Genomic DNA, 24,658 nt, shown 5'->3' with positions numbered 1-24,658 from the left:
TTTAATATATATGAAGAGAGCCAACGCAGCAAATTACCGCGGATTCCCTCGCAGAATAGTTTACCAAGTAGTCGCCTATGATTAACCTTATCGAAGGCTTTCCTAAAGTCTGTATATATAGAATGGACTTGTATTTGACTATTTAACGCCCCATGAATAAAATTTGTATATTCTATAATTATAGTTTAGATGGGGATATTTCGTTTGTTTCTTTGTGTTCTACTGCTCAGAAATATTTCTTGCCTCCACCGAGCATCGAATCCAAGACTCACACTAGGTATACAATATAACGCGCTTATCAATAATAATAATAAAATAATAATAAAAATCTTTATTTATCCATACCTTCAATTACACTGTGTATGCCACTCAATTTATACAAACACAATACTTAAAACTATGGACATTACCGTCTAAACTAGGCCGAGCCTGTATCTTAGACGATAATACCTTCCCACTATGTAATATAAACTAATTATTCACAATAATACAAGCGTGACAATGAACTAAAAAATACTTAAATAAAGTGGCATTCATTACCCTCTTAAATATTTCTTAAATGAGAATTATTTCAAGTTAACTAGTATTAGGTACAAGGAGTTAAGTAAAAATGTAAGTGTATTATAGATAAAAAAATATTCCCTGATGAACTATATCGAACGCAAAAGTTCTCTCTCCCACGTTTATTATAATCATTGTAACATTATATTATCTTTACAGGTAAACCGCGAGAGCGGGGACCCTCTGAATCCCAGCCAAGCATACGAAAAGAACCATTCACGCACTTATCAGAACAAGAGTTGATAGAAGAAGCCAATAAGGTCATAGCACAGGCACAAAGCGTCACTTGCACGGCTGATCATCCACCAGAAAAGTTCTTCTCCCTACCACATAGAAGAAAGTTCAAAGAAGACAGATCTAGAAGGAATAGTGACGACGCGTCCCCCGACGGAGTATTTAAAACACCACTGGGAAGATCCACCAGTGATGTAACTCCCAAGAAACGAAGAGAACGCACTTCCCTGTCGACGCTTTTCAGAAGAGCACAGAGAACAAAAAGTCCCGAATCCCCAGTCATTGTAACAACCAAACCGGTAGTTGTTGTCAAACGAAGTAAGAGTGACGTATCCGATTTAAAATCAAACACAAACCTGACTAAAATAAAACCTATACGTAAAAGATCAGGCAGTGAAACCGAAGAGTTCCTGAAATCTTTAAGAAATAAAAAGACTCAACTTTCTCCTATAATAGAAAGTTCACCAAGAGAAGATTATTTCAAAAAAGTATCGCCTTTAGAAGTATTTCAAAAGCAACAACAGTCTGAAAAAGACAGTATTAATTCCGATACGGAGAAGCATTCTATTACAGATTACAAAAAAGTTAATCCTATAGAAAAGCCTCCGAGGTTTAAACCTTCAGATAATCAAGAACCTAAACCACCTTCGCGATCTAAAAGAGGAAAGTCTAGCGAAACTGATAAAGAACCATCGCCACCCATAACTGAAACACCTAAGCGTAAAATTGAAATTAAAAAGACTAACCTCAGTAACGGTTTAGACGAAAAAGCAAAAGAAACACCTGAAGTTAAAGATAAAATTAAAGACAGCATAAGGAAGATAGAAGAGAACGTATATGGTACCAAGGATATGATACATAGCAGCCAACAACCACCTGATAAACCACCGCTCACACGGGGACATACTGTTGATCATATGGTGAGAATATTGAAAGAAGACCAACACTCGCCTCCGCCTAAATCACATTTAATTTCTCCTTCTCACGGTAGTAATATTAATCAACCATTTTCCTACACTAAACCAAGCACTAGTCCCGACCCGAAATTATTTGTAAGAACAACAAGTCCAGAAAGAGTTCCAACACCAGTCAACAAAATGAATGATAAAGGTGTCGTGTATGCACAGGTTATTAAAGACCATGATGATTTTCGTACCACCATCAAACAACCTTTACACAAGAAATTTTCACCTTCTCGTGATAAATATGGACACTTCTCTGATGAAGATGAAGGTTTAGGATATGAAGAAAGACACAAGTATTCGAGTGACCGCATACATGACTTCGAATATAAGAATGAAAATAATTTTGACAGCATAGACGGATTTAATGTAAAAGAATCTCCCATTAGACCAAGGTTCAGAGAATATAAATTAATGAGTTTTGAAGATTTAGAACCAACTTATGCCAATGAAAAAGATATTTTACGTGATCCAATTGAGAGTTTTAGGGGGCGTGCAGATGGTATGGATACTAAGAAGAAGACATTTGAACCAGATTCAAAGATAGACTTAGATTTTAATGAATTAAGTCACAGAAGACAACTGCTTGAATCTCGTTTGAATGCACGTAGATATGAGCGCGAAAGAATTATTAATACCGAAGAACCGATATCTCGATTTCTTGCTGAAACTGATCCTATTTACGAAGCTGAAAAGCGGATGAAACAAACGGAGAAGTATGTAAATGATACGGTAAAATATTACCGTCGTACGCTCGAGAGAGATGGATTTGAAAGTAACGTTACTGAAGAATACAAATACGATGATACGGACAGTCACAAAATAAAATACAACACAGAAACGAGGTTGTTTCATAAAGCGCCTAAAGGAGAAGTTGATAGACGCGAATTTATTGACAGCTTAGAAAGACCACCAAGATTTAAAGATGAACGGAAAATATTTCCACCTGAACCAGAATATGAGCCGCCTAGCTTAGAATCGAATCCCGGAAAACCCGTGTCACCAGATGAGTATAAAGAAAAGAAGTATAAAGTCAAGAAAAACTTTAATTCTAGTCATGAACTTTTGCATTCTGGTCACAAGTATAAGGTGAAAGACGATGGGTTCGGTAAAAGGAAGGGGCATTACTCCTCGAACCCGGAGATTGCGCAAGAGCGAGAAGATGAATATGCTAATTTGAGATATAATCCAAAACAAGAGAGCTTCCATAACTCATTGCGTCGAGTTAAAAACAAGGATAGGGATTTCAAAGGCTACAATAGTGTACGACGTCACGATTCTGGGGACAGTAGAGATTACTACCGTGAACAAATGTCCCCTCGCCGTTATGACTTTGACAGTCGCTTAGTGGATTCCGGCATTGAAAATGACTTCAGAATTAACTCGAACGGTGATATACACAGGACAAGACATAGAAGGCACGGGAGCGATGACGATGTTAGAAACACATCGCTATTTTTAGCCAATGAAAGGCAATACGCTGAAGATAATTATGAAAGCGAACAAATATACGCCAACGGAGATTATTTGGCCAAATTCAAAGGTTATAGAGATGAAGATAGAAAAGAATATGCTCCAGATAGACCCGACGATGATTCGCATTTCGATTCAAAATTGGGAAGATACGAGAAAAGTCCAAAAAATGACGACAAAGTTAGTGCGAAACCGCCAAAAGCCAAAAAGCTTTCGGGACTTGAGAAGGTAATTATTAAACTTGGTATTTTATTATAAATGAATCTCGTAATGTTCTGATACAAAACCATAATCAATTAATGTTGTAAACACGAAATAACAAATCGTTGAACACACCTTTAAATAAAATATGTATATACCTTAATTTAAAACGCAAAAGGACAAAATCTAAGTTTTTAGATACAAATGTAAATGAATTTCTGTTGATGTTTTCTTATTAATGCATTCGATATTTTTTTTTTTCCCATATGATTCGAATATTAATAATCTCTATCTTGTAGGTGAAACAGCTGTTCTCTCGCGACTCTTCTAAGAAGAGCAAGAAAGAGAAAGAAAAGGAATCAGTCCAGGAAAAGACTCGCACGCGGGTGCTCAAGAGCCCTGAACATCTTGCCCGGCATGATTCGGATTACCGAAGGTCTGTTATAAGTCAATAATTATTAATTATAGATGTCAATAAAACTATTTGCTGCTATTTAGACAACTAGCCACCGTATATTTTTTAACCGACTTCAAAAAAAAGGAGGAGGTTATCAATTCGGCCGGTATATTTTTTTTTTTTTTTTTTTATGTATGTACACCGATTACTCCGAGGTTTCTGAACCGATTTACGTGATTCTTTTTTTGTTCGATGCGGGATGGTGTCGAATTGGTCCCATAAAAATTTTATTGGGATAGGCCCAGTAGTTTTTATTTTATGAGCATTTTTGTCTGTAGGTATTTGTGAATTTTGCAAGTGCAAGTTTGAAGTCGGTTGTTTTTAACGCAGTTATCACTTGTCGTAGTATCGAGTTCTATATATCAAACATTAATTAAACATAAAAAATCTATGCATTTTATCCATGTTGTGCCTATAAAATATATTTAGACATATTTGACAAACTAGGTAAAGGCACAATCCCATTGTCTATAAAGAATCTAAAATTATCTTACAAATTCTATATCGCGGAACGTGAATAGAAAACGAACGTTGTATAGAGAAATCCTATAAGAAGTTGTACGAAGGAAATTCATATGAAAAACTTAAAAAAAACTAGTTAAGTAGTAAATAAACATAAAATGTTAACTCCTAGGTACACAGACCCTGAACCAAGCGATTCAGAGGTCAGAAAAATAGATCACAGAGATGACAGGAAATATAAGAGCTCTAGGGAGAAGGACTCCCAGAGATATCCGCGTGGCGAGAGGAGGCGAGATGAAAGTTACAAAGACTCAGATCTTGATGAAAGGTAAGGGAAGAAGAATTTATTGTATACTAGGTTTCCGCCCGCGGCTTAGCCCGCGCAGTCAAAGAAAAACCCGCATAGTTTCCGTTCCCGTTTCCGGGATTGCGTCATTTTCACGGGATAAAAAATAGCCTATGTCCTTTGTCGGGTATCAAAATATCTCCATACCAAATTTCATGAAAATTGGTTCAGTAGTTTAGGCGTGATTGAGTAACAGACAGACAGACAGAGTTACTTTCGCATTTATAATATTAGTATGGATAGAAGGAAAATGTACATACATACTGAAACGAATGAACCGTAACAATGGTTTTTGCTGTTGCGAAAATTTGGAAAATTAACTCATTTTTTAACGTAAAAGTTAGATTTGGAAGCTACGCCGCATTTGCTAACTGCATAAAACATTTGCTGCTTCTTTTTAACTCGTTAATTGTTTTTTTATAAATAATAAATCTTTATTTTACTTTAAACATGGTATTAAAAATGATAATACAATATCTAATTAAAATACAGTATGTTCATTGTTCATGTCCATTGTCCATACAGATCATGTTCATTGTCCAGCCAATAGAATTTTCATTTTAGCATGCAAAAATTATAATTTGTGTCATCTCTCCAATACTTATAAAATTACACACTGCATAAAGCGTGATAGATAGTTTGTATTATTACCTACAAACAGATAAAAACCAAAATTATTGAAAAAAATGTTTGCTTGTATTAGTGTACACACGTAAGAAGTGAAACTTCTTTATGACCTTATTTTTTAACGGAAAAATGTCACGCGTAACGAAAAAATGTTAGGTACATTAAATTTTTTTCCAACCCCGATAAAGAAGTTTCATTAAAAAAAATCTAATTTCAAATCTAATTTTCCTATCCAGATTTGACAGACCAATAAAAGAGGACAGAAGATACAACCAACGCACAGAGGAAAGGAGACGGCACACGTCCTCAGAGAGGGAGAGCGACCACGCGCGGGAAAGAGAGAGCGAGATACGCAAGACCAGGTCCAGGACCGCTGGACCATTGGATTCGCCGGCTTTGGTAAGAAAGATTGAACGACAGAAAGAAAGAAACATGAATTTGATTCCACAGAATAGAACACATATAAAAGACAATTAAAATGTGCGTGTAGTACTATATATAGTGTACACACGTAAGAAGTGAAACTTCTTTATGACCTTATTTTTCAAAAAATAATTTACTATATGCAACTTTGCAGAAATACGTCGAATCACGCGTGGTAGGGATAAGAAAAGGATGGCGCGTAACGATTGTGATGTGTGTGATGAATGATTAACACCAAAGTTTTAACTTAATTTTATAAGTAAGCGAGAAACCGTTTTAATAAAAATAAATGTCGATACAAAGTTTCATTCAATAATTTTATACAAAATAAATGATAGAGTGACAGGCGATTGGAATCGAACCCCGACCTTTACGAATAGGTCAGTTTTGTTCTATATTTCTAGCTTCCTGGATGTCTAATCCTAACCTAACTCAATACATTTGTAGTTATCTAAGGTTTCGTGATTGTTAATAAAACTTATATGTATATTTTTTCATTTTTAGCAACATGGTACGACTGAGTAAAAACGTAAAGACCTATATTTGGTGTCAATTAATTTTTTATTATTATTATACTTTATATAAGTGTACCTTTAATATAGAAATGAAGACTAAAAATTATTTTTAGAAATTATAGACTTTTTAACGGATTTTAAACGCGATTTATTCATTATATTATTTTCCCGACGTTTCGAACACTTTACAGCGGGGAGTCTCCCCAATATAATGAATAAATCGCGTTTAATATCCGTTAAAAAGTCTATAATTTTAATTTCTAAATGTATAATACTCGCGTAAAATCAAACACTAGAAAACACTAAAAGTATATTGTTGATCTCCTAAAATGAATGAACTGATGGAACTGATATTATAGATTTGTTATAGATGCAAATTTTGTGTAAAATTATTAATAGCTAAGTAAATTACTTCTGAAGTTAACGAGAGAATGCACAGTAGGTATAATATATCGTTCAGAAATATAATATTAATTAATAAGACAAGCTATAATTATAAATTTAAAACCCACAAACCCATTCGATTACCGTTAGGTAATAAACCATATTATTTATTTATTATTTTACGTGTGTTTTTTGTTATTTTTACGTTTCTCGTATATGAATTAATAATTTATGTTAAGCGATTAAAAATGAACAATTTTATATTCATAATAAATTACTTATGATCGTCGATTTAATTTAGCAATTTGTATATCAGTAATCAGTATACTAGCTGTGCCGCGCGGTTTCACCCGCGTGGCTCCGCTCCTGTTGATCTTAGCGTGCCTATAGCCTTCATCGATAAATGGGCTATATAACAGCGAAAGAATTTTTCAAATCAGACCAGTCGTTCCCTTAGCGCGTTCAAACAAACAAACAAACAAACTCTTCAGCTTTATAATATTAGTACCTATAGATAACATGGTAATATTTTAAAATCAAGATATATTAATTATTCTTAGACTTAAATATAGAACATTCAATACGCGAGGCCATGGTCTATCCCAATTTGACATTTTATTCAAATAAAACAACACTTTTTATCATGCATATGCTATAGATGGAATCCATTTAAATAATTATATAAATTGAGACAAAAATGGGTACAAATAAACTTAAAATTGTGTATGTATGTTAATTTGTAAATTAATGTTGCCAGCTGTATTTATTATCCAAACAAGCAATGAAGGGTTGGTGCGTGACTATTTTTTTTATAATACAGTCATGAACAGAATACATAACAAGTTCTATATTTTTCGAAAACTAGTTTAGCGGGAAATTTTCATTTAACCTTAAACTTTTTAAACTACACCTCTGCTATGACGAAAATTAAAGAAACGTACAGAAAAAATAACGTATCTATAGCAATCAAAATACCTGTACCTATAAAATTCTCAACATTACTGTTTCCTTACGAAATGAATATATAATAAATAATAAATATTGCAATTATAAATACCATTTGTCAATATTACTGAACCAACATTTAAAATAAATAAAAAAGCTAATGTAATCTGTACTTGACTGTACACTTTACAATTCTAGTGATGTGACGCGAATACATCGATAATTCACGCCGCGTACGTTGTCGATGTCGATGACTGATACATCACGCTTTATCGCTACTTGGAACTCATTACAAACGTGTTAACATATGTATAAACAAGGCTTTAATTATTTTAATTTTGGAATTTTTATTCCACGCCTAAAGCGGCTGGTTTTTTGCTCGACTTGTCAAAAAGGTTCGTCATATTCGTGTTACTTGTAAGGTTTAATACATATTATATTATATTTCTATGTTTCACAAAAACTTCTCGATGTCTAAGTAGATGTATCAATCTTGAATCTATCATCATTTGACGTGTGTATTAAAAAAACAACTATAGTCGAGCCAATTTAATAGGCAACATTTGACGTCTATCAATTTTATCTTCGAAGAGAGGTAACCTGCTTCAAAATATCGATTAAAGTGAATTAATCGATACGAATTTGATACATTTGTCAATCGAATTTACTAATTTATGATGATTTTTATTCACAAGTAATCAATGCATTCGATTCTCGATGTCAGATTTCGATTTTTAGAGTAACATCTCTGGTATTTAAAAAGGAAAAAGGTTTAATGACACAAAATTGTAGCGACGTCAGTTCTTCAAGTCAGAAATTGTTTATTATGTTTAGAATGGTTTATCAGTAAAATGAAATCTTAAAATTACTTCTATCGGTCATTATTATTATAAATATGTAATCGTAATTGAAAAAAGTTAAGCAAATGTGCAGTTCTAACTAAACGAAATATCATGTTATTCTATGTCGTCGTTACTAGGTTACGTTGTTGAATTTAGTTGAACTGTCAAATGTTGCCTATTAAAATGGCTCTACTTTACTTACCTACTATATTTATTTAATATGTAAAAATAACATGGTCTAAATGGCTTAAAATCACCTTAAAATACTGCGATGTATGTACCATATACCCAATCCTCCATATGAAAACTTTGAAAAGACTACAGGCATTAGCAAAAAGCTTCAAAATTGAAACATCATAAATTGACGTTCTCCATATACCACACTGTCAAAATTCACTTCAAATCTGACGTAATAAGCTGCCAATTTCAAATAAAAAAAAATGCAAACTAATTTTTTGAATCCATCTCATTACCGCGCAAAAAAAAAACAGATAAAGCCAAAATTAATGACCTGTAACACGGACCACAGTTTATAAGCGCCGATGACATCACTGTCAAATCACTGACCTCAGGCTGTTGAACCGTTTCATGTTTGAACAACTTATATCGCACTTTCGGGCATAAATTAGGGGACAGATAAAAAATTAACGGTTTTTTGATCTTGTTCACAATTTTATGTCTTTTCAGCCAATTTATATAGATACCTCACACCTCAATTCAATTTCATAGGTTATTGTCATAATTAACAATGTAAATCTACTATAATTAATATTATAAATGCGAAAGTAACTTTGTCTGACTGTCTGTTACGCTTTCCCGCTTAAACCTCTCAACCGATTTTTATGAATTTTGGCACAGACAATCTTTAGACCCTGAGAAAGAACATAGGCTACCTTTCATTGCGAAATATGTACCACGGGCGAAGCCGGGGCGGACCGCTAGTAATACATATATTTTATACACTTTTTTATCTAATAATTTAGAAAATTACAGATTCAAGTCGTTAAAATATATTATATTTTTATGTGCATCTATAATCAGTTTTCACGCCAAACTGTCTGAAGCGAAGTTTATTAATTTTGGCATATAATTAAATTCGAAACGAAAAAGCAAAGATATTATCCCATTATATTATAAAGAAGCTTAACGTAAAACAAGAAGCTATGTCCATTGGACATACTGATTAAATATGTAAAGAATACGATGACATATTGCTGTCAAAAGATAAGTTTTTTTATCTGTACCATGGCTGATGACAGTCTTGACGTACCAGACAATCAGCACAGATGATAAATGGTCTATCGATGGTAGACATTGATAAAAAATATAATAATATGAAAATAATTATCTGGTTAGTTAGAAATTTAGAATGTTCATTACAAAAACGCGACTAGACTGTTTTTTTTATAAAAATATGAATAAAATAAGTTGTGCATATGCAGATATGTATTATTTATATCTATGTATATTTTTTATCTGTAAGTAAATTTGCATTTATTCTTATCGCATACAAGTTTAATAAACAAAAATATTACAAATTCTACAGGCAAATGTCCCATTTATTGCATCAATTACGGTTCAGCCGTGAAGACTATAATGGATCGTTAATTATCGTATGACCGCTAAAAATATCATGTTTAAGTTATTTATTGAAATTGTCTTCTAACTGTAATCTGTGTTATTTTTAACGCCTTACTTTTGTATATCTATTAAAAATTAGTATTAAAAGTTAGTAGTTTTGCGCTAGTTAGTAACTTTGCGCCCGCCGGTTCGCCCGCGTTTTCAAAGAAAAACCCGCATAGTTCCCTTTTCCGTGGGATTTCCGGGATACAATCTATCCTATATGTTAATCCAAGTTACCCTCTATATATGTGCTAAATTTCATTGTAATCGGTTCAGTCCGAGTAGTATTTGCGTGAGAGAGCACACATGACACACATCCACCCTCACAAACTTTCGCATTTATATTATTAGTAGGATCTTTTCTTTTAATTGTGTTTGTTTGTCTTTGTAGAACATTTTGAATAAATAATTAAAATAAAAGAAAAAGGAGCTGTTAAATAAACACATAAAAAGTTTTAGGCGCAAAGTGTTTTATTATGACATTAGGGCTTGTACATAGTGGCTATTAGTTATCCATAGGTACTTAATATTATAAATGCGAAAGTAACTCTGTCTGTCTGTCTGTTACTCAATCACGCCTTAACTACTGAAGCAAAATTCATGAAATTTGGTATAGTGATATTTTGATACCCGAGAAAGGACATAGGCTACTTTTTACCCCGGGAAATAGGATAGGTTTTATCCCGGAAATCCCACGGGAACGGGAACTATGCGGGTTTTTCTTTGACTACGCGGGCGAAGATGCGGGAGGAAAGCTAGTAATTTTATAAGTTTGTTTCATTTCATGTATGTAGCTCATTACATATGTCGCAGGCAAATTGTATTATTTCGCCGTTTACAAATGCTCGGCATTTTGTAAAATGCTGAGAATTTAGTTTTTCCAAAATTCTACAAAAAGACGGTCGCGAGCCGACGGAGCCCCACTTCGCGGGGCTCCTATTTCTGTGTAGTTAAAAAAACACAAACCTAACTTAGCCCACCCCCTTATCCAAACCAAAAACCGAATCGAACTCGGGCTTTTATATTTACATTTATGCACAAACTTATATAAAATGAATATTTTATATTATTAACCTCTTTTATCTAATCCATGGTATTAACCGAGCGAGAAAAACCCGACTATAAAAATAATACCTAACAGTTAAATAGACGACCATTCCAATATACATAACGGCTAAACCCAAATGGATAAACATCGTGAATTTAAATAAAATAAACACGATTGATGCGTACAAAACAAAGACACAGCTAATGGCACTGGTCCGCCAATTTACATATAGACCGGGAATCGAACCGGTTACGTTTGTCATTCAATGTTCATGCGTGTTTTTTTTATTTATAAATATATGATTAGGGCTGACAAACGGTTTTATTTAGTAACTAGCTTTCCACCCGCGGCATCGCCCGCGTAGTTAAAGAAAAACCCGCATAGTTCCCGTTCCCGTGGGATTTCCGGGATAAAACCTATCCTATGTCCTTTCTCGGGTATCAAAATATCTCTATACCAAATGTCATGCAAATTGGCTCAGTAGTTAAGGCGTGATTCAGTAACAGACAGACAGAGTTACTTTCGCATTTATAATATTAGTATGGACTAGCTTCCGCCCGCAACTCCGTCCGCGCGGATGTCGGTCTTCGCGTGGATGGTTTATTTCTCCATTTTGAGACCTCTGACAATAACATCTTATAAATATCTATTGGACCCAATTCCCAAATACGGTTAGGCCTATAATAATATGCAACGTGTGTTCGCGGTTCTACGGAACAACGTCTATGGATAAAACTGAAAAATTAAGATTAAATTTTTTCTACGTATTTTTCCAGGATAAAAAGTATCCTATTTTACGCCCAGGATAATAAGGTATAATTATACCAAGTTTCATCGAAATCGAACCGCTAGTTTTCACGTGATGCCTTCACATACAGACAGACAGACAGACAGACAGACACACAGACAAAAATTTTTTTAATCACATATTTGGGTTTGGTATCGATCCAGTAACACCCCCTGGTATTTATTTTTTCAATATTTTCAATGTACAGAATTGACCCTTCTACAGATTTATTATATGTATAGGTAAAAAAACGTTAAAAGTTATTTGTGAAGCCTTTTTATTTGTTAAACATAAGAAAAAGATGTTCTAATGTAAAACAGTAGACCGAAATAAACCAATCAAAATATTATCTCTATTTTTTGCTTTACGTTGTGAAAAAATACGCTAAGTATATTGTTTTCACTTTATTACTGACTAGCTGGCTCCACTCCTGTTGGTCGTAGCGTGATGATATATTATTATAACCGCCTATAACCTTTCTCGATAAATGGGCTATCTAACACCGAAATAATTTTTCAAATCGGACCAGTAGTTCCCGAAATTAGCGCGTTCAAAAAAACAAACAAACAAACTCTTCAGCTTTATAATATTAGTATAAATAATACATATTTCACCGATGTAACTTCTAAGCTATTCGGAGTTTTACAATCCACTCCAATACAACAATACAGTAATTACAATTTTAAAGACGAATCTTAAAAGTAGTGTCCTACCGCCTACGTCACCTACGTCCTTCCACCACAAGCATTTCATTAAGCATGCGTGCCGAGCACACGTGTCGGAAGTGAAACGTTTTTGGCAAGATTCAAAGATACCAAAATCGTCGCCTTACTCCATAACGTGACGGCATTGCCTTGACGTGACCTTCAAATTTTACTCTCAAAGCGCCTAAAGATTCACTTCAAAAACTTTAAATTATTATTGAACATCTTTTGCTTTTAAATATTGTTGCTTTCAGTTTGTGGTGACCCTAATCTGTTATGTGCTAGTTCAGAACGATGAAATCTAATTGATTGTTGTGTATCATTTTTGTTTTTATTTATTGGTCCTTGGCTTGATTTAGGATCTTTTTCTTGACAAATTAAGAAGAAGATTAGGATATTTTTTTTCCGATAAATTATCATAAAATACTTATATTGTAGAGAGTGAACTAATATTATTGCATGCAAGACTAAGTTTATTTATTTTTTCTTGTTTTTTTTTTTTTTAATTTAGTATTAGGCAAGCATTTGACCATCGCTTCACCTGATGGAAAGCAACAAGCGTGGTCTAGGATGGAGCATGCTGACCAAAAATAATGCCTATTCACTTTTCTTTTAATTTAAATACCAATATAATTTGTATGGTGAAACCGTGAAAAAAGTTTTACTCAAAAAACAAACATTCAGCAAAATAAAATTTCTGTTTTTTTCAATATCAAAAATGTATTCAAAGCAATATTACACAGACCGCTAGAAACCCAAACCCCCATATACAGTTCGCTAGGTGCAGCCTGAGTCATGCGCTTGCGCAATCGATACCTTTCTGCGTAACTTGTAGATCACTTGTTTGTTTATCTGAAAACTAGACTGTGATTGTTAGGAAGGTTATTTTAAAGGTCTTGTTTTAAATGTATTTGTAAACAAACACATTGCTTACCTTGCAAAATGGCCGCCACAGCTGAAGGGATATAGGGTACCTATTTCTCATTTATTACAGAGTTGACAGATATATACGTACCTACATAATATTATTATGTTTAAGTTATTTTCATTATCAGTCAAGTTATAATGTGCAAGAACATGGAATTTATAACTTTCAGAAAGAACTTGTCCCTCAACTGTATCTGTGACAGTGAAATATTGTAAATGTTACATTTACTTATAACATTCCAGAATATTTCCTGGGTTGTTTTTTTTTTAAATCTCAACAAAAATTTTACACAAACTTGACCAGTACAATAAATTACATACCGTATTCATTTAAAATCTCAATCCTTCGTCCTAAATAACTTGAAATTAAAAAGCTAATCCAAACCCTTTTACCGCGAAATATTGTGTCATAATTTAGTGTTACCACTAAAAAATATAAAACCATAAACTGTTGTCAAAAATGCAATTACAATTCGAATCGATTTTCAAATGTATCTTGTCACTATGATATTAATGTGTTCAGCCGTTGATTGGTTTTTATAAAATTTGAATAAAATTAAACAAGACTTAAGTTTTAACAGGCTGGGAAGTGAATCGATTTGTATTGATAAGGTCATGCACCATATGGCTGGCTTGCGGCCTTGCAAACTGAACGTCAAGCGTTCCGGTAGAGAATAAGTAATTATTAAATAGCTTTAACGACTGTGAAAAGAATGCTTAATTATGTTTGTTCTCTTGTTTCTTTTGTATGAATGTTTAATTATTTATGTGATAAAAAGATCGTTGAGGAATGTATTTATTTTTATCTTGATATGTATGTTGCAAATATTAATCATACTAGTGGTCCGCCCCGGCTTCGCCCGTGGTACATATTTCGCAATTAAAGGTAGCCTATGTCCTTTCTCGGGTATCAAAATATCTCCATACCAAATTCCATGCAAATTGGTTCAGTAGTTTAGGCGTGATTGAGTAACAGACAGACAGACAGAGTTACTTTCGCATTTATAATATTAGTATGGATTAATTGGTAATATTCGCAAACGCAATGACAAATAAGTAACTATATCTTTGAAAAATTAGTGTATTTTTAAAAATAAACAAGAACAGACAGCAGTTGAAACCAGACATTTCACACAACTCCATCTAGTTTCATAATAAGCAAACTTTGTGCCTGTGCTACTCGAAGATTATACGATTATTCTTTTTTAATTTCTCACCAATATGCAAACCGTCATTTGATTTTTTTTTTTTTATTTTAAAATACAGTAAGCAATCTTTAATTAGGAAACTTGATACATAATCAAATAAATTATGAGCTTGTTTTTGCCGGCATTAAAAAGCCAACGTACCTACCATAAAGAATAGACAATTAATTAGGACTTTTTCACACGAGAATTATTATTAAATTAAAAAAAATCACAACACCAAAATCTCACCAACACATTAATTATCTTATCATTTTATGGAAAAAAAGTACCTACCTTTCCTAATAATCGTTGATATAAAAAAGAACGGTATTAACATCGCAGATTAGGGGCTAAATCAAATTTTAATAAAAAATGTTACCAGTAAATAAAATTAATAAATATATCATCAATTCGTGATTTCAACGCTTATATTATACTGTAAACGACCCCGTCTTATTTACAAATTTCAAATCGAGATGCCAATGAACCCGTCCGACGAAACATGACTCGATTTTTTATTTAACACAAGATGTTAAATCCGCAAGTGATGATTGATGACTCAAAACACTGAAAAAACTCGTTTCGACACTGCTTTTTTCGTTTGATCTATGTGCGAAAGTAGATGCATCTGTCATGCATAGTTCACATAGTGTTGCCAGATGCGATTTTTAAGCTATTGCATAGCTTCTATCGCGTGCGTTGAGCGCGGGGACCGAATCTAGAAATTGCGTAACTAAAAACCTCACGGTCCCCACTCCGACAAGCACGGAGGTGTGGCTTGAAGGCATGCTATGAAATAGCTTTACCGCGGCAGTCCCCGAGTGCCACATGTATTTTTTAAGGTTGCTGATTCTGTAATTACATATTTGTAATGACTAATGATTATAAATTATGATGTAACACGCTGATTTCTGTTCTGTATGGTAGAAAAGTGTATAAGTATATTATATAGAGTGTATACTGTATAATAACCTGATTAAGGTTTCGAGGCTCTTTAGCAATAAAACCATCAACAAACAATGTACATTATTTATTTCTTGAAATGTTTTATTATTATTTCTTATTTATTACAGGCTGAGAGATACCGCGAGAGACGGCGTCTGGCAACACCGAGTCCAACCCCATCACCGCCCCGTCGCCAACCCACACAGTCTTCAAGCTGGTTCAAGTCGCTTGACAGAAATGGCAAGAAGAGGGAAAAGAATACTAAGGTAAGCTCCTGTTTGTGGTAGCGTGATGTTATATCTGCAAACTTTTATTAAGGCGTATATTCTAAATGCAGTTTCTTTAAACACAAAATTTAAATACATAGTCGAAATTTTAATTATGATCAGGAAGCAGACAGTAAGCTTATAACTTATTAGCAATCAATAATCATATCACTATTAATATTTGCAATTTTGTAGTACTGTACAGTAGTAATAGTCAAAGTTATTGTTATTGTTTAACTCAGCCCCCGGAATCACAGACACAATAGAAAATCTATTGTGTCTTGTGTCGTGGACCGATCGGGCCGCTCGGGGCTCAATGGGTTAATAGAGCGTTATAACCGATATCTGATGATAATGAATAGGTATTTCACATTTCAGAGCACTACATATAAAAGTTCAATTCCAAAAAAATAAAAATTATCGCATATAAATACTACAGAATCTAACAAAATCATAGTTTTTGTCTCAGATTGAAAAAGAGAGCATCATCACAACGGAAGACGAAGCGCCGCGTAGAGCGTGGGCTAAAACCACCAAGCCTCTCAACTCGCCCGCCAAGAACTTACGTTTCTTCGGTGACACAGACCCCGAATCTGACGCCAATATCAAACCAGTGAAGACAAAGACGACCAAAACCCATGGACCCCTCAGGAAGACCATATCCAACTCGAGCGCGGGTCTTGATGAAGTGGACCACAGTGAGCTATCCAGTAAAAGCTACTCTCTCTCCAATTTGCATAGAGACGAAAAGAGAAGGGAGAGTGAGTCGCCAAGAACGAAGGAGTACTACAAGAGAAACTTGCAGAACATTTCGGAGATGAGCAATTCGGAAGTGGAGAGTCAGTTTGGAAGGAAGATGGCTGATAAGCCACCAATAAGCCCATATGACAGGTCGAGAAGTCACAGCAGTAATAAAACTCTGAAGGGTAGCAAAGCAGATGTCAGGAGGCAAGGAAGGGATGAGAGGGGTAGTTCTACTGAACTAAGGAGCACAAAACCAGAGATTAATAGAGATATCAAGTAAGTTTGCCTTAAAAAACGAATTTAAATTAGATATTAGAGGATTAGGTGCTTCTTTTATGTTATGATCTAGTACGTTACGTTATTATCAATTTGGCAATAATTATCGCAAAAAATATTTCTTTTTCGTCTGATGGTATCATTAACAAAGTTAGGATCATTATAAAACTTTTAAATAATACGATTTTTTATCAAGCATTACATGAATTACTTTGTTTTGCAGACATCGTCGCAGGACACCAGTTACAAATTCCGGTGAGAGCAGCACGGAAGGAGACTCCAGCCACCAATCACAACGTAGTGTGGTCTACTTGCACGCTACTACGGGTAAAATATTTGATCTAATTCTCATTTTCTATAAGAAATTACTTTTATTAGAAATCAATATTTCTGGCAGCTTAATTAACTGTTTATGCCAGTTATATCAATATGTATTATGATTTTATTTGCTGCATTGTTATACCAATTTACTTTTGAATGTCAATATTGTGTTAAATGCTTCGTTTCAAAGACTCAGGTCAATATAATAATAATACATGTATTTATATTTTACAAAATTGAATTTGATTATTTTTCAATTTCCAGTTGGTGACATCCCTGACCCCGGCCGAGCGGCGCGAAACCGCTCCCGCGATGACGTCTCATCCGTCATGTCATCGAACATCCAAGTGAAGAGCACGACCAAATCCTTCTCTCTCTTCGCGCCGTGGACTCCGAAACACTACAACGACCAATACGATGTGCACTACGCGCAAAAACCCAAGAAGAAAAAAGAAACGACGCCCAAAAAGTATGCGTCAACCAAAAATTTGACAGATGACAGGCCGGCGACGTTGCAGAAAAAGTCATACAGTCAAACGACGTTGAGTCGGCGTCCGAACCAAAACAACCGTTTGACAAGCTCAAGTCAAACGTTGTATCGCACACAAAAGCGCGGGAACGAAGTGTCACAGAGCACGATACCGCGAAAATCGACGAATGGCCGCAGTCAGTCCAGTGAAATATTGAACCGGGATGACCGCGACCGAGTATCCCGGTCGATATCTATTCCAAAAGATAAAAAGGCTGGATGGTTCAAGTTATCTAAGAATAAGAAGCAAGAGAACACACGTGTACGATAATACTAACCTCTTTTTGTATGTAGCTTCCTTTGTAATATCCATTGCATTATTGTGCAATAATTAATCTCTCTTTGTACGAATTTCTAATCTTGTGCCTAATTCATGGCAAATATTAATTATTGCTCAAAGAAAATACAGAAGCATAAAAATATGTTTATATAATATTTTTTACAGAATAAAAAACTATATTTTTACGAGCACCATTAGTTTTGAAGAATACCTAATAAAATAAATTATAAGAATAAGATCCAGCCATACATAAAAACTAATCATCTGTCTTAGCAGTTACAATATAAGGTTTTATTGAATGGAACTGCTTGTTAATTTAATTAATTAATTTGCTTATACAGCGTAATATGGCACTATTTTTGCCATTACCTTTATTTTAAATAATTATGAATGATCGAACAACGAAATCGTTTCCTTTGACATATTACTAAAATGTGCCATTCACGATTAAAAATAAATTGAAATACAACTATTTACGAGTATTTAAATGATGTTATTGTTTCAACTACAATGTACTTAATAAGTTAGATGAAATTGATAAATCTTTTTTATGTTACGATTTTTTGTAACCACATACACGACAAAAATATCCGTAGCTAACGTAAAATTGGCAATGGGAATGGCAGTATTTTAAATAATTGCCACTTGCAAAAATAGTATTAAATTCGGAATCAACATAACTTACAACAAAAATTATTATAAGTAGAAAAAAATTGTGAAGCAACGATGATTGCCTTAGGATGGTTGTTCTTACGACTTTCTTTACTTTCAGAGTTAAAAACCAGATTACACTACATTGTGAAATAATAATATTCATAGCAATCATTTATTCTAATAAATAAATTGTTACGATTACTACAATCACTCGGAAAAATAGTTATATTTTGATGTTCGTTTAGAAGTAAATAAATGTTACCATGTTTAATATTTTTTATTTTAACAAAATGCTTCTAACACAGATAGGGTGTGCAAATATCGCTATAAGATCTCTACATAAAAGTAGCCTAATGCTTTCAAAGAATAAATATTTTTATATATTGTAATTAAGATTTATAGATATTGTAAAATTGAATAATTTTAAATAAATGATCTAATTTCATATTTTGTTTTATTTCTGTATATGACTTTTAATACAAACAATATGAAGTGCTAAGTAAAATATTTACCGATCGCCTCCTTGGTACAGTGGTTACGCGTGAGCGTAGCACCGAGGGGTCCTGCCCCCCTAGCCAAGTGGCTTTCTCAAGTGGTTCGATTCCCGGTGGAGACAATGAAAAAAAAAATGTCTCGGACTGGCAGGACACAGAAGGCTGATCACCTACTTGTCCCTAAAGAAAATCGATCAGAACAGAGATCATCAGATCGAAACAGATGTATAATGCATCTGCCCTTACCCCACTACATGGGACATGGGACTTCAATTAAGTAAAATAGTTATATACTAGGTTTCCACCCGCGACTTCGCCCGCGCAGTCAAAGAAAAACCCGCATAGTTCCCGTTCCCGTGGGATTTCCGGGATTGCGTCATTTTCCCGGGATAAAAAGTAGCCTATGTCCTTTCTCGGGTATCAAAATATCTCCATACCAAATTTCATAAAAAATTGTTCAGTAGTTTAGGCGTGATTGAGTAACAGACAGACAGACAGAGTTACTTTCGCATTTATAATATTAGTATGGATATAGCTACCGACTTTAATCCGTACTACGCTACTAGTAATCTATACTTTATTAAGCCAGTGATAGTAGGATCGTACCCTTTTGAAGGCAACATACTTAATTGCTATGTACGGGATGTTATTGTTCCCCCACTACACCACCTTTTGTTTAGGAAGATTGCCGGGCGCTACGAATGGTAATGGTTTTTCATTTGGGTTAGTGGGAACGCTAGAGATCCTTTTCCTTTACGTAACGACAAATTTTATAGTAGAACGTAATGTCATTCACAAATTCATTCAAAATTAGGCAATAAGTAATATAATAATTATTATTGATCACATACTTTACAGAGAGCGTTAGCTAGTAGAATTTATTTATTAACTAGCTAATTATCTAACGCTCCCTCTTTCCTCTATCTTATTTTCATAGGCAACCTTAGGTACCTATACAATTTTTATGTTTGCTACAAAACAGCAATATAAAAAAAATCCTTTTTGGAAATTTTAATTTCCAATAAAGATCTATTCGTTAATTGAAAACAGCACAATAATTATATTTTAGAAATTTCAAACATTTAATATGTCGGCGCAACGACAATAAACGACTACCGTCAAACTACTAAATAATTATAACTAGCTAAAGTTTACTTAAATCTTTTTAAATAAGTGGTTAAATTAACGAAATAATTAATGTTTGTTAAAAATGATAAAAATTCAGTGCAAAAATTAGAGTGGCAACACTCTCAAACTAATTCTTGTGAGTCATGGTTTAATTTAAATACGAGCGTCCGACGGCACAGAGCACATTCACGCGCCGGCCGTTGGAGCGTTCGGAGCTCTCTCTGTAATTACGACGTGGAATAAAAGGGCAGTAAAAATACCTACAGGTGTTCTACTTCGAGTATGAGCGCCTGCCCTGATGATGGTGACGTCAGAATTGCTGACGTCACCTTTTAAAAATAGCCTTCGGGCCCTTTCTTCCGTCATCAGAAGTGGGATAGAATTCAAGCTCACTCTTTTTAAATTTTAAACGTTTACGTAGTTTTGTAACGGCATACTGGCGTTTGTGTTTTTCTCGTGCGTTGTGTAAAGTAAAAGTTTGTTACGTGGATTATTGTAACGGGAGTGTGGTTCATCGAAGGAATTGTGCGTGCTATCTGCGCCTCTCTTTGTGATAAGCATAAATCTACGAGAACCTCCGAGAAATCTACGAGAACCTCCGAGAAATCTACGAGAACCTTCGAGAATCTGCCTATGTCACAAATGAGTAGGTGTTGGTCGCATGATACGCGAACGGACTGCTTCTGTCATGTGGAGTGTTTAGTGTTATGTAAGGTCAGTGTGGCCGAGGCAGTGTGTTTTTGAAATCCCGAGATGAACTACCGTAGTGTTGTAATACGAGAAAAGGCGTACGAGGACGTACGATTGTCAATATGGCCGTGTTAGACGTAACTTTGGTTTAGTATTTTGTGGATGAATAGTTGTCATTATTTCATGTCAGAACATGATTAGCTTCTTAGATTAAATAATGTGAGTACAAAAAACTGATTTCTTAATAAAACAGTTAAAATCTACGAGAACCTTCGAGAACCTCCGAGAATCTACGAGAACCTTCGAGAACCTCCGAGAATCTACGAGACCCTCCGAGAAATCCATGAGAACCAACCTCCGAGAAATCTACGAGAACCTTCGAGACTCTCCGAGAACCGACAAAAACATGCCAAGATTATAACTTGACATTGTTACAGACTTTTACAACGAGGCTGGTGCAGAGCGCGCACCGCCTGTCAGTATGGCCGTGTCGGCGCAACGACAATAAACGACTACCGTCAAACTACTAAATAATTATAACTAGCTAAAGTTTACTTAAATCTTTTTAAATAAGTGGTTAAATTAACGAAATAATTAATGTTTGTTAAAAATGATAAAAATTCAGTGCAAAAATTAGAGTGGCAACACTCTCAAACTAATTCTTGTGAGTCATGGTTTAATTTAAATACGAGCGTCCGACGGCACAGAGCACATTCACGCGCCGGCCGTTGGAGCGTTCGGAGCTCTCTCTGTAATTACGACGTGGAATAAAAGGGCAGTAAAAATACCTACAGGTGTTCTACTTCGAGTATGAGCGCCTGCCCTGATGATGGTGACGTCAGAATTGCTGACGTCACTCTTTTTAAAAATGGCCTTGGGCCTCTTTTTCCGTCAAATATAATTCTAATAAATCGATTTTTTTATAGAAATTCTATTCAAAATCGTGATTTATATCACTAACGTTAAGGCATGGGTTAAGGTCACAATCCCAACAATATACTGTAACGGCTCTGTGTTACCTGTGGTGTTACTTGTTTACTGATAACGGGATTTTACTTGCTCTGTGATACCGGGGCTTTCCCTGTCGGCTGTCAACAAACGACAATTGACAATTACTTAGTTATACACGTTAAAAAAATATTAATTTATTAGTTATTTGATTTTTAAAACTTTATAAAAAGTTATTTATAAGTAAACGTATTTCTGCTAAACAATATCTAGCTAAAATGAGAAACATGACGTCAAGCATAACTAATTTTACAAAACATGATTCATATCCGTATATTTTGTAGCTCTAGACTTATTTTAAATTTTAATAGTACTGATGGAGATTTTCAATTAAAAGCGTGTATTTAAAGTTTAATTTAACCTTTTAAGCAAGAGCAGGTAAGATATTCTGTATGAAAATTAGATTTATATGTATACTACATTTAAAAATTACTTATTTAATGTTATTGTAGATAAACCAATGTTTTCAGAGATGGAGATAGAAACATTTATTTTCTTTGACATTGAAACCACCGGACTGCCACAGTTTGAAAAGAACAGAACAAAAATAACGGAATTAGCATTTATTGCTGTTTCCCGAAAAGATATAGAAACATGCATGAGTATACCTGTTATGAATAAACTGTCCTATGTTTTTAATCCAGAAAGAAACATTCAGTCTGAAGCTGCATGTATCACTGGCTTGTCAAATGCATGTTTAAAAAATCAAGCGACATTCAAAAATAGAATTGAAAGTTTGAATTCGTTTCTAGAACAATTTTCTAAACCAGTGTGTTTAGTAGCACATAATGGAAACAGATTTGACTTTAAAATACTAAGATCAGAATATATAGACGCAAACAAGGAGCTGCCAAAAGATTTGCTCTGCCTCGATTCAATGAGTGGTTTTAGAAAAATTATTGACAGTACTATTGAAATTACTAAAAAAGGTGTTCAAAAAACTCCAAACATATCAGTGTTAGATGAGAGTCTGTTAACAGATGATGAAGATTGGCCTGAATTGAATACTAGTAATGAAGACTGGGAGGAAATAGACAAATTGATTGAATCATTCGAAAATATCTCTACCGGATCAGATAAAAAAACACACAAAAAAGACAATAAAAACCATAAATTAAAGGATAAAGACAACAAAGTATCATATAAATTGACAGATTTGTATAGAAGGTTCTGCAAAAAAGATCCCATAGAGTCACATAGAGCAGAAGTTGATTGTATTATGCTTTTGGAATGTGTTTTAGCGACAAAGGAATATTTTTTATCATGGGCTGATAAAAACTGCAAATTAATCAGTGATATAAAACCACTGGTACGTAAATAATATAATTTATCAAGAATCTATATTTTTTAAAGAATGAGAGTTAAGAAATAATCTACTTTTAAGAGATTTTAGGTTCCCTAAAAAGACTATAAATAAATAGTCCAGTATGCTATCTATATACTCATTTGATCTGATTTGATTATGGGAATGTGTGACATAATTTATATAATTTTAAAATATTATTAGGCTTAAGTGAAGCAATTATTATTCATATTATAGTCAAATTATTAAATTTTTATTACCTACTAAGATTTAAACAATTATTATACCTAATAATCATCACAGATATGTGTATTTTTATTATATAATATAATAGATTAGAAAAAAATGTATGCTAATATTTAATATATTTTAAATGACTGAAAATTGTTATTTTATAAAAATATAATAATTCATTACATAGTAATTCTGGTTTAATTTCATGCTTTGCCTTAGATATACAACAGATAACGATAACGATTTGCCTTAGATTACATACTGTTATCATCATCATCATCATCATCAATACATATAATAAAATTCTAGAAAAGTGGTGTCTGTACAATGAAAATATGTAAAAAAAATTAGCAGGGGTTATTACTAAATCGATCCCAAACCCAAAACTAGCGTTACAATTTTTTTTGTCTGTTTGTCCGTTTGTCTGTTTGTATGTTTGAACACGCTAATCTCAGAAACGGCTTATCCGATTTAAATGCGGTTTTCATTAATATATTGTGGTAATCTTCATTTAACATTTAGTGTTTATTTCATGTCAATCGGTTTATAAATAAAAAAGTTATGACCATTTAAGTATTCACGGCGAACATTTGCTAAGGCATTCTATGGTACACTATTATAATACAGTGTACGTTAAAACGTAAGTTATCTGTTATACGCTACAGTTATTTCTATAAAATGTCCATGTGATCATATCGAAAGTCCCCAAGGGTGGGGTGGGGGTGGGGGGGGTAAGCTGAGGTAGTAGGGGGGGAGGGGTCAAATTAAAATTATGCTTATTTTTAGGTAAATTTTATACATAAAATGTCCTTTAAATTATGTCGTATTATAATATTTTTAACCCCCGACGCAAAAAGATGGGTGATGAGTGTTTGACCGCTATGTGTGTCTGTGTGTGTATCTGTTTGTGCCACCGTAGCTCGCTAGTAATTAGATGCGGTTTTTTTGTTAGGCAGCATATTTTCCGACGCTGCAGCTGGTTCTTAGATAAACTATATCAAAATAGGTTAATCCATTTATTATACCTAGGTATACATATAGAGGTAAAAGTAGGAATGAAAATAACTAAAGTTATCGA

General features: G+C 33.9%; 2 protein-coding genes across 4 annotated transcripts in view; both read left to right on the top strand.

Moving 5' to 3' along the window:
* Positions 1-19,168, top strand: part of LOC123701803 — a 72,896-nt gene extending 53,728 nt beyond the window's left edge. Inside the window, exons 4-11 of one of the 2 annotated variants that reach the window (XM_045649365.1) lie at positions 721-3,458; positions 3,731-3,867; positions 4,523-4,678; positions 5,560-5,722; positions 15,782-15,919; positions 16,389-16,939; positions 17,163-17,266; positions 17,525-19,168. In XM_045649365.1, coding sequence (XP_045505321.1) covers positions 721-3,458; positions 3,731-3,867; positions 4,523-4,678; positions 5,560-5,722; positions 15,782-15,919; positions 16,389-16,939; positions 17,163-17,266; positions 17,525-18,060 — 4,523 coding nt within the window. In that variant the 3' untranslated portion in view covers positions 18,061-19,168. Of the gene's footprint in view, positions 1-720; positions 3,459-3,730; positions 3,868-4,522; positions 4,679-5,559; positions 5,723-15,781; positions 15,920-16,388; positions 16,940-17,159; positions 17,267-17,524 lie in introns of both variants that reach the window. The other variant, XM_045649364.1, reaches the window with a different exon arrangement.
* A 2,973-nt stretch (positions 19,169-22,141) lies between these two features.
* LOC123701802 (three-prime repair exonuclease 1-like) lies at positions 22,142-23,620 on the top strand. Of its 2 annotated transcripts, none has more exons than XM_045649363.1 (2): positions 22,142-22,421; positions 22,514-23,620. In XM_045649363.1, the coding sequence occupies exon 2, from the start codon at positions 22,516-22,518 to the stop codon at positions 23,362-23,364; it is 849 nt and encodes a 282-aa protein (XP_045505319.1). In that variant the 5' UTR covers positions 22,142-22,421; positions 22,514-22,515; the 3' UTR covers positions 23,365-23,620. The 2 variants fall into 2 exon arrangements, with proteins under 2 accessions (XP_045505319.1, XP_045505318.1); XM_045649362.1 differs by having other exon boundaries at positions 22,496-23,620.
* Positions 23,621-24,658: the final 1,038 nt, after the last annotated feature.

Source organism: Colias croceus, chromosome 22, assembly GCF_905220415.1.
Source record: "Colias croceus chromosome 22, ilColCroc2.1".
Classification (NCBI taxonomy): Eukaryota; Metazoa; Arthropoda; class Insecta; order Lepidoptera; family Pieridae; genus Colias; species Colias croceus.
This window is presented reverse-complemented; position numbering and strand designations above follow the sequence as displayed.

What these genes read in the sequence shown, in the direction of transcription:
- LOC123701802 (XM_045649362.1), top strand. Translation starts at nt 22,504, where the DNA reads ATGTTTTCAGAGATGGAGATAGAAACATTTATTTTCTTTGACATTGAA.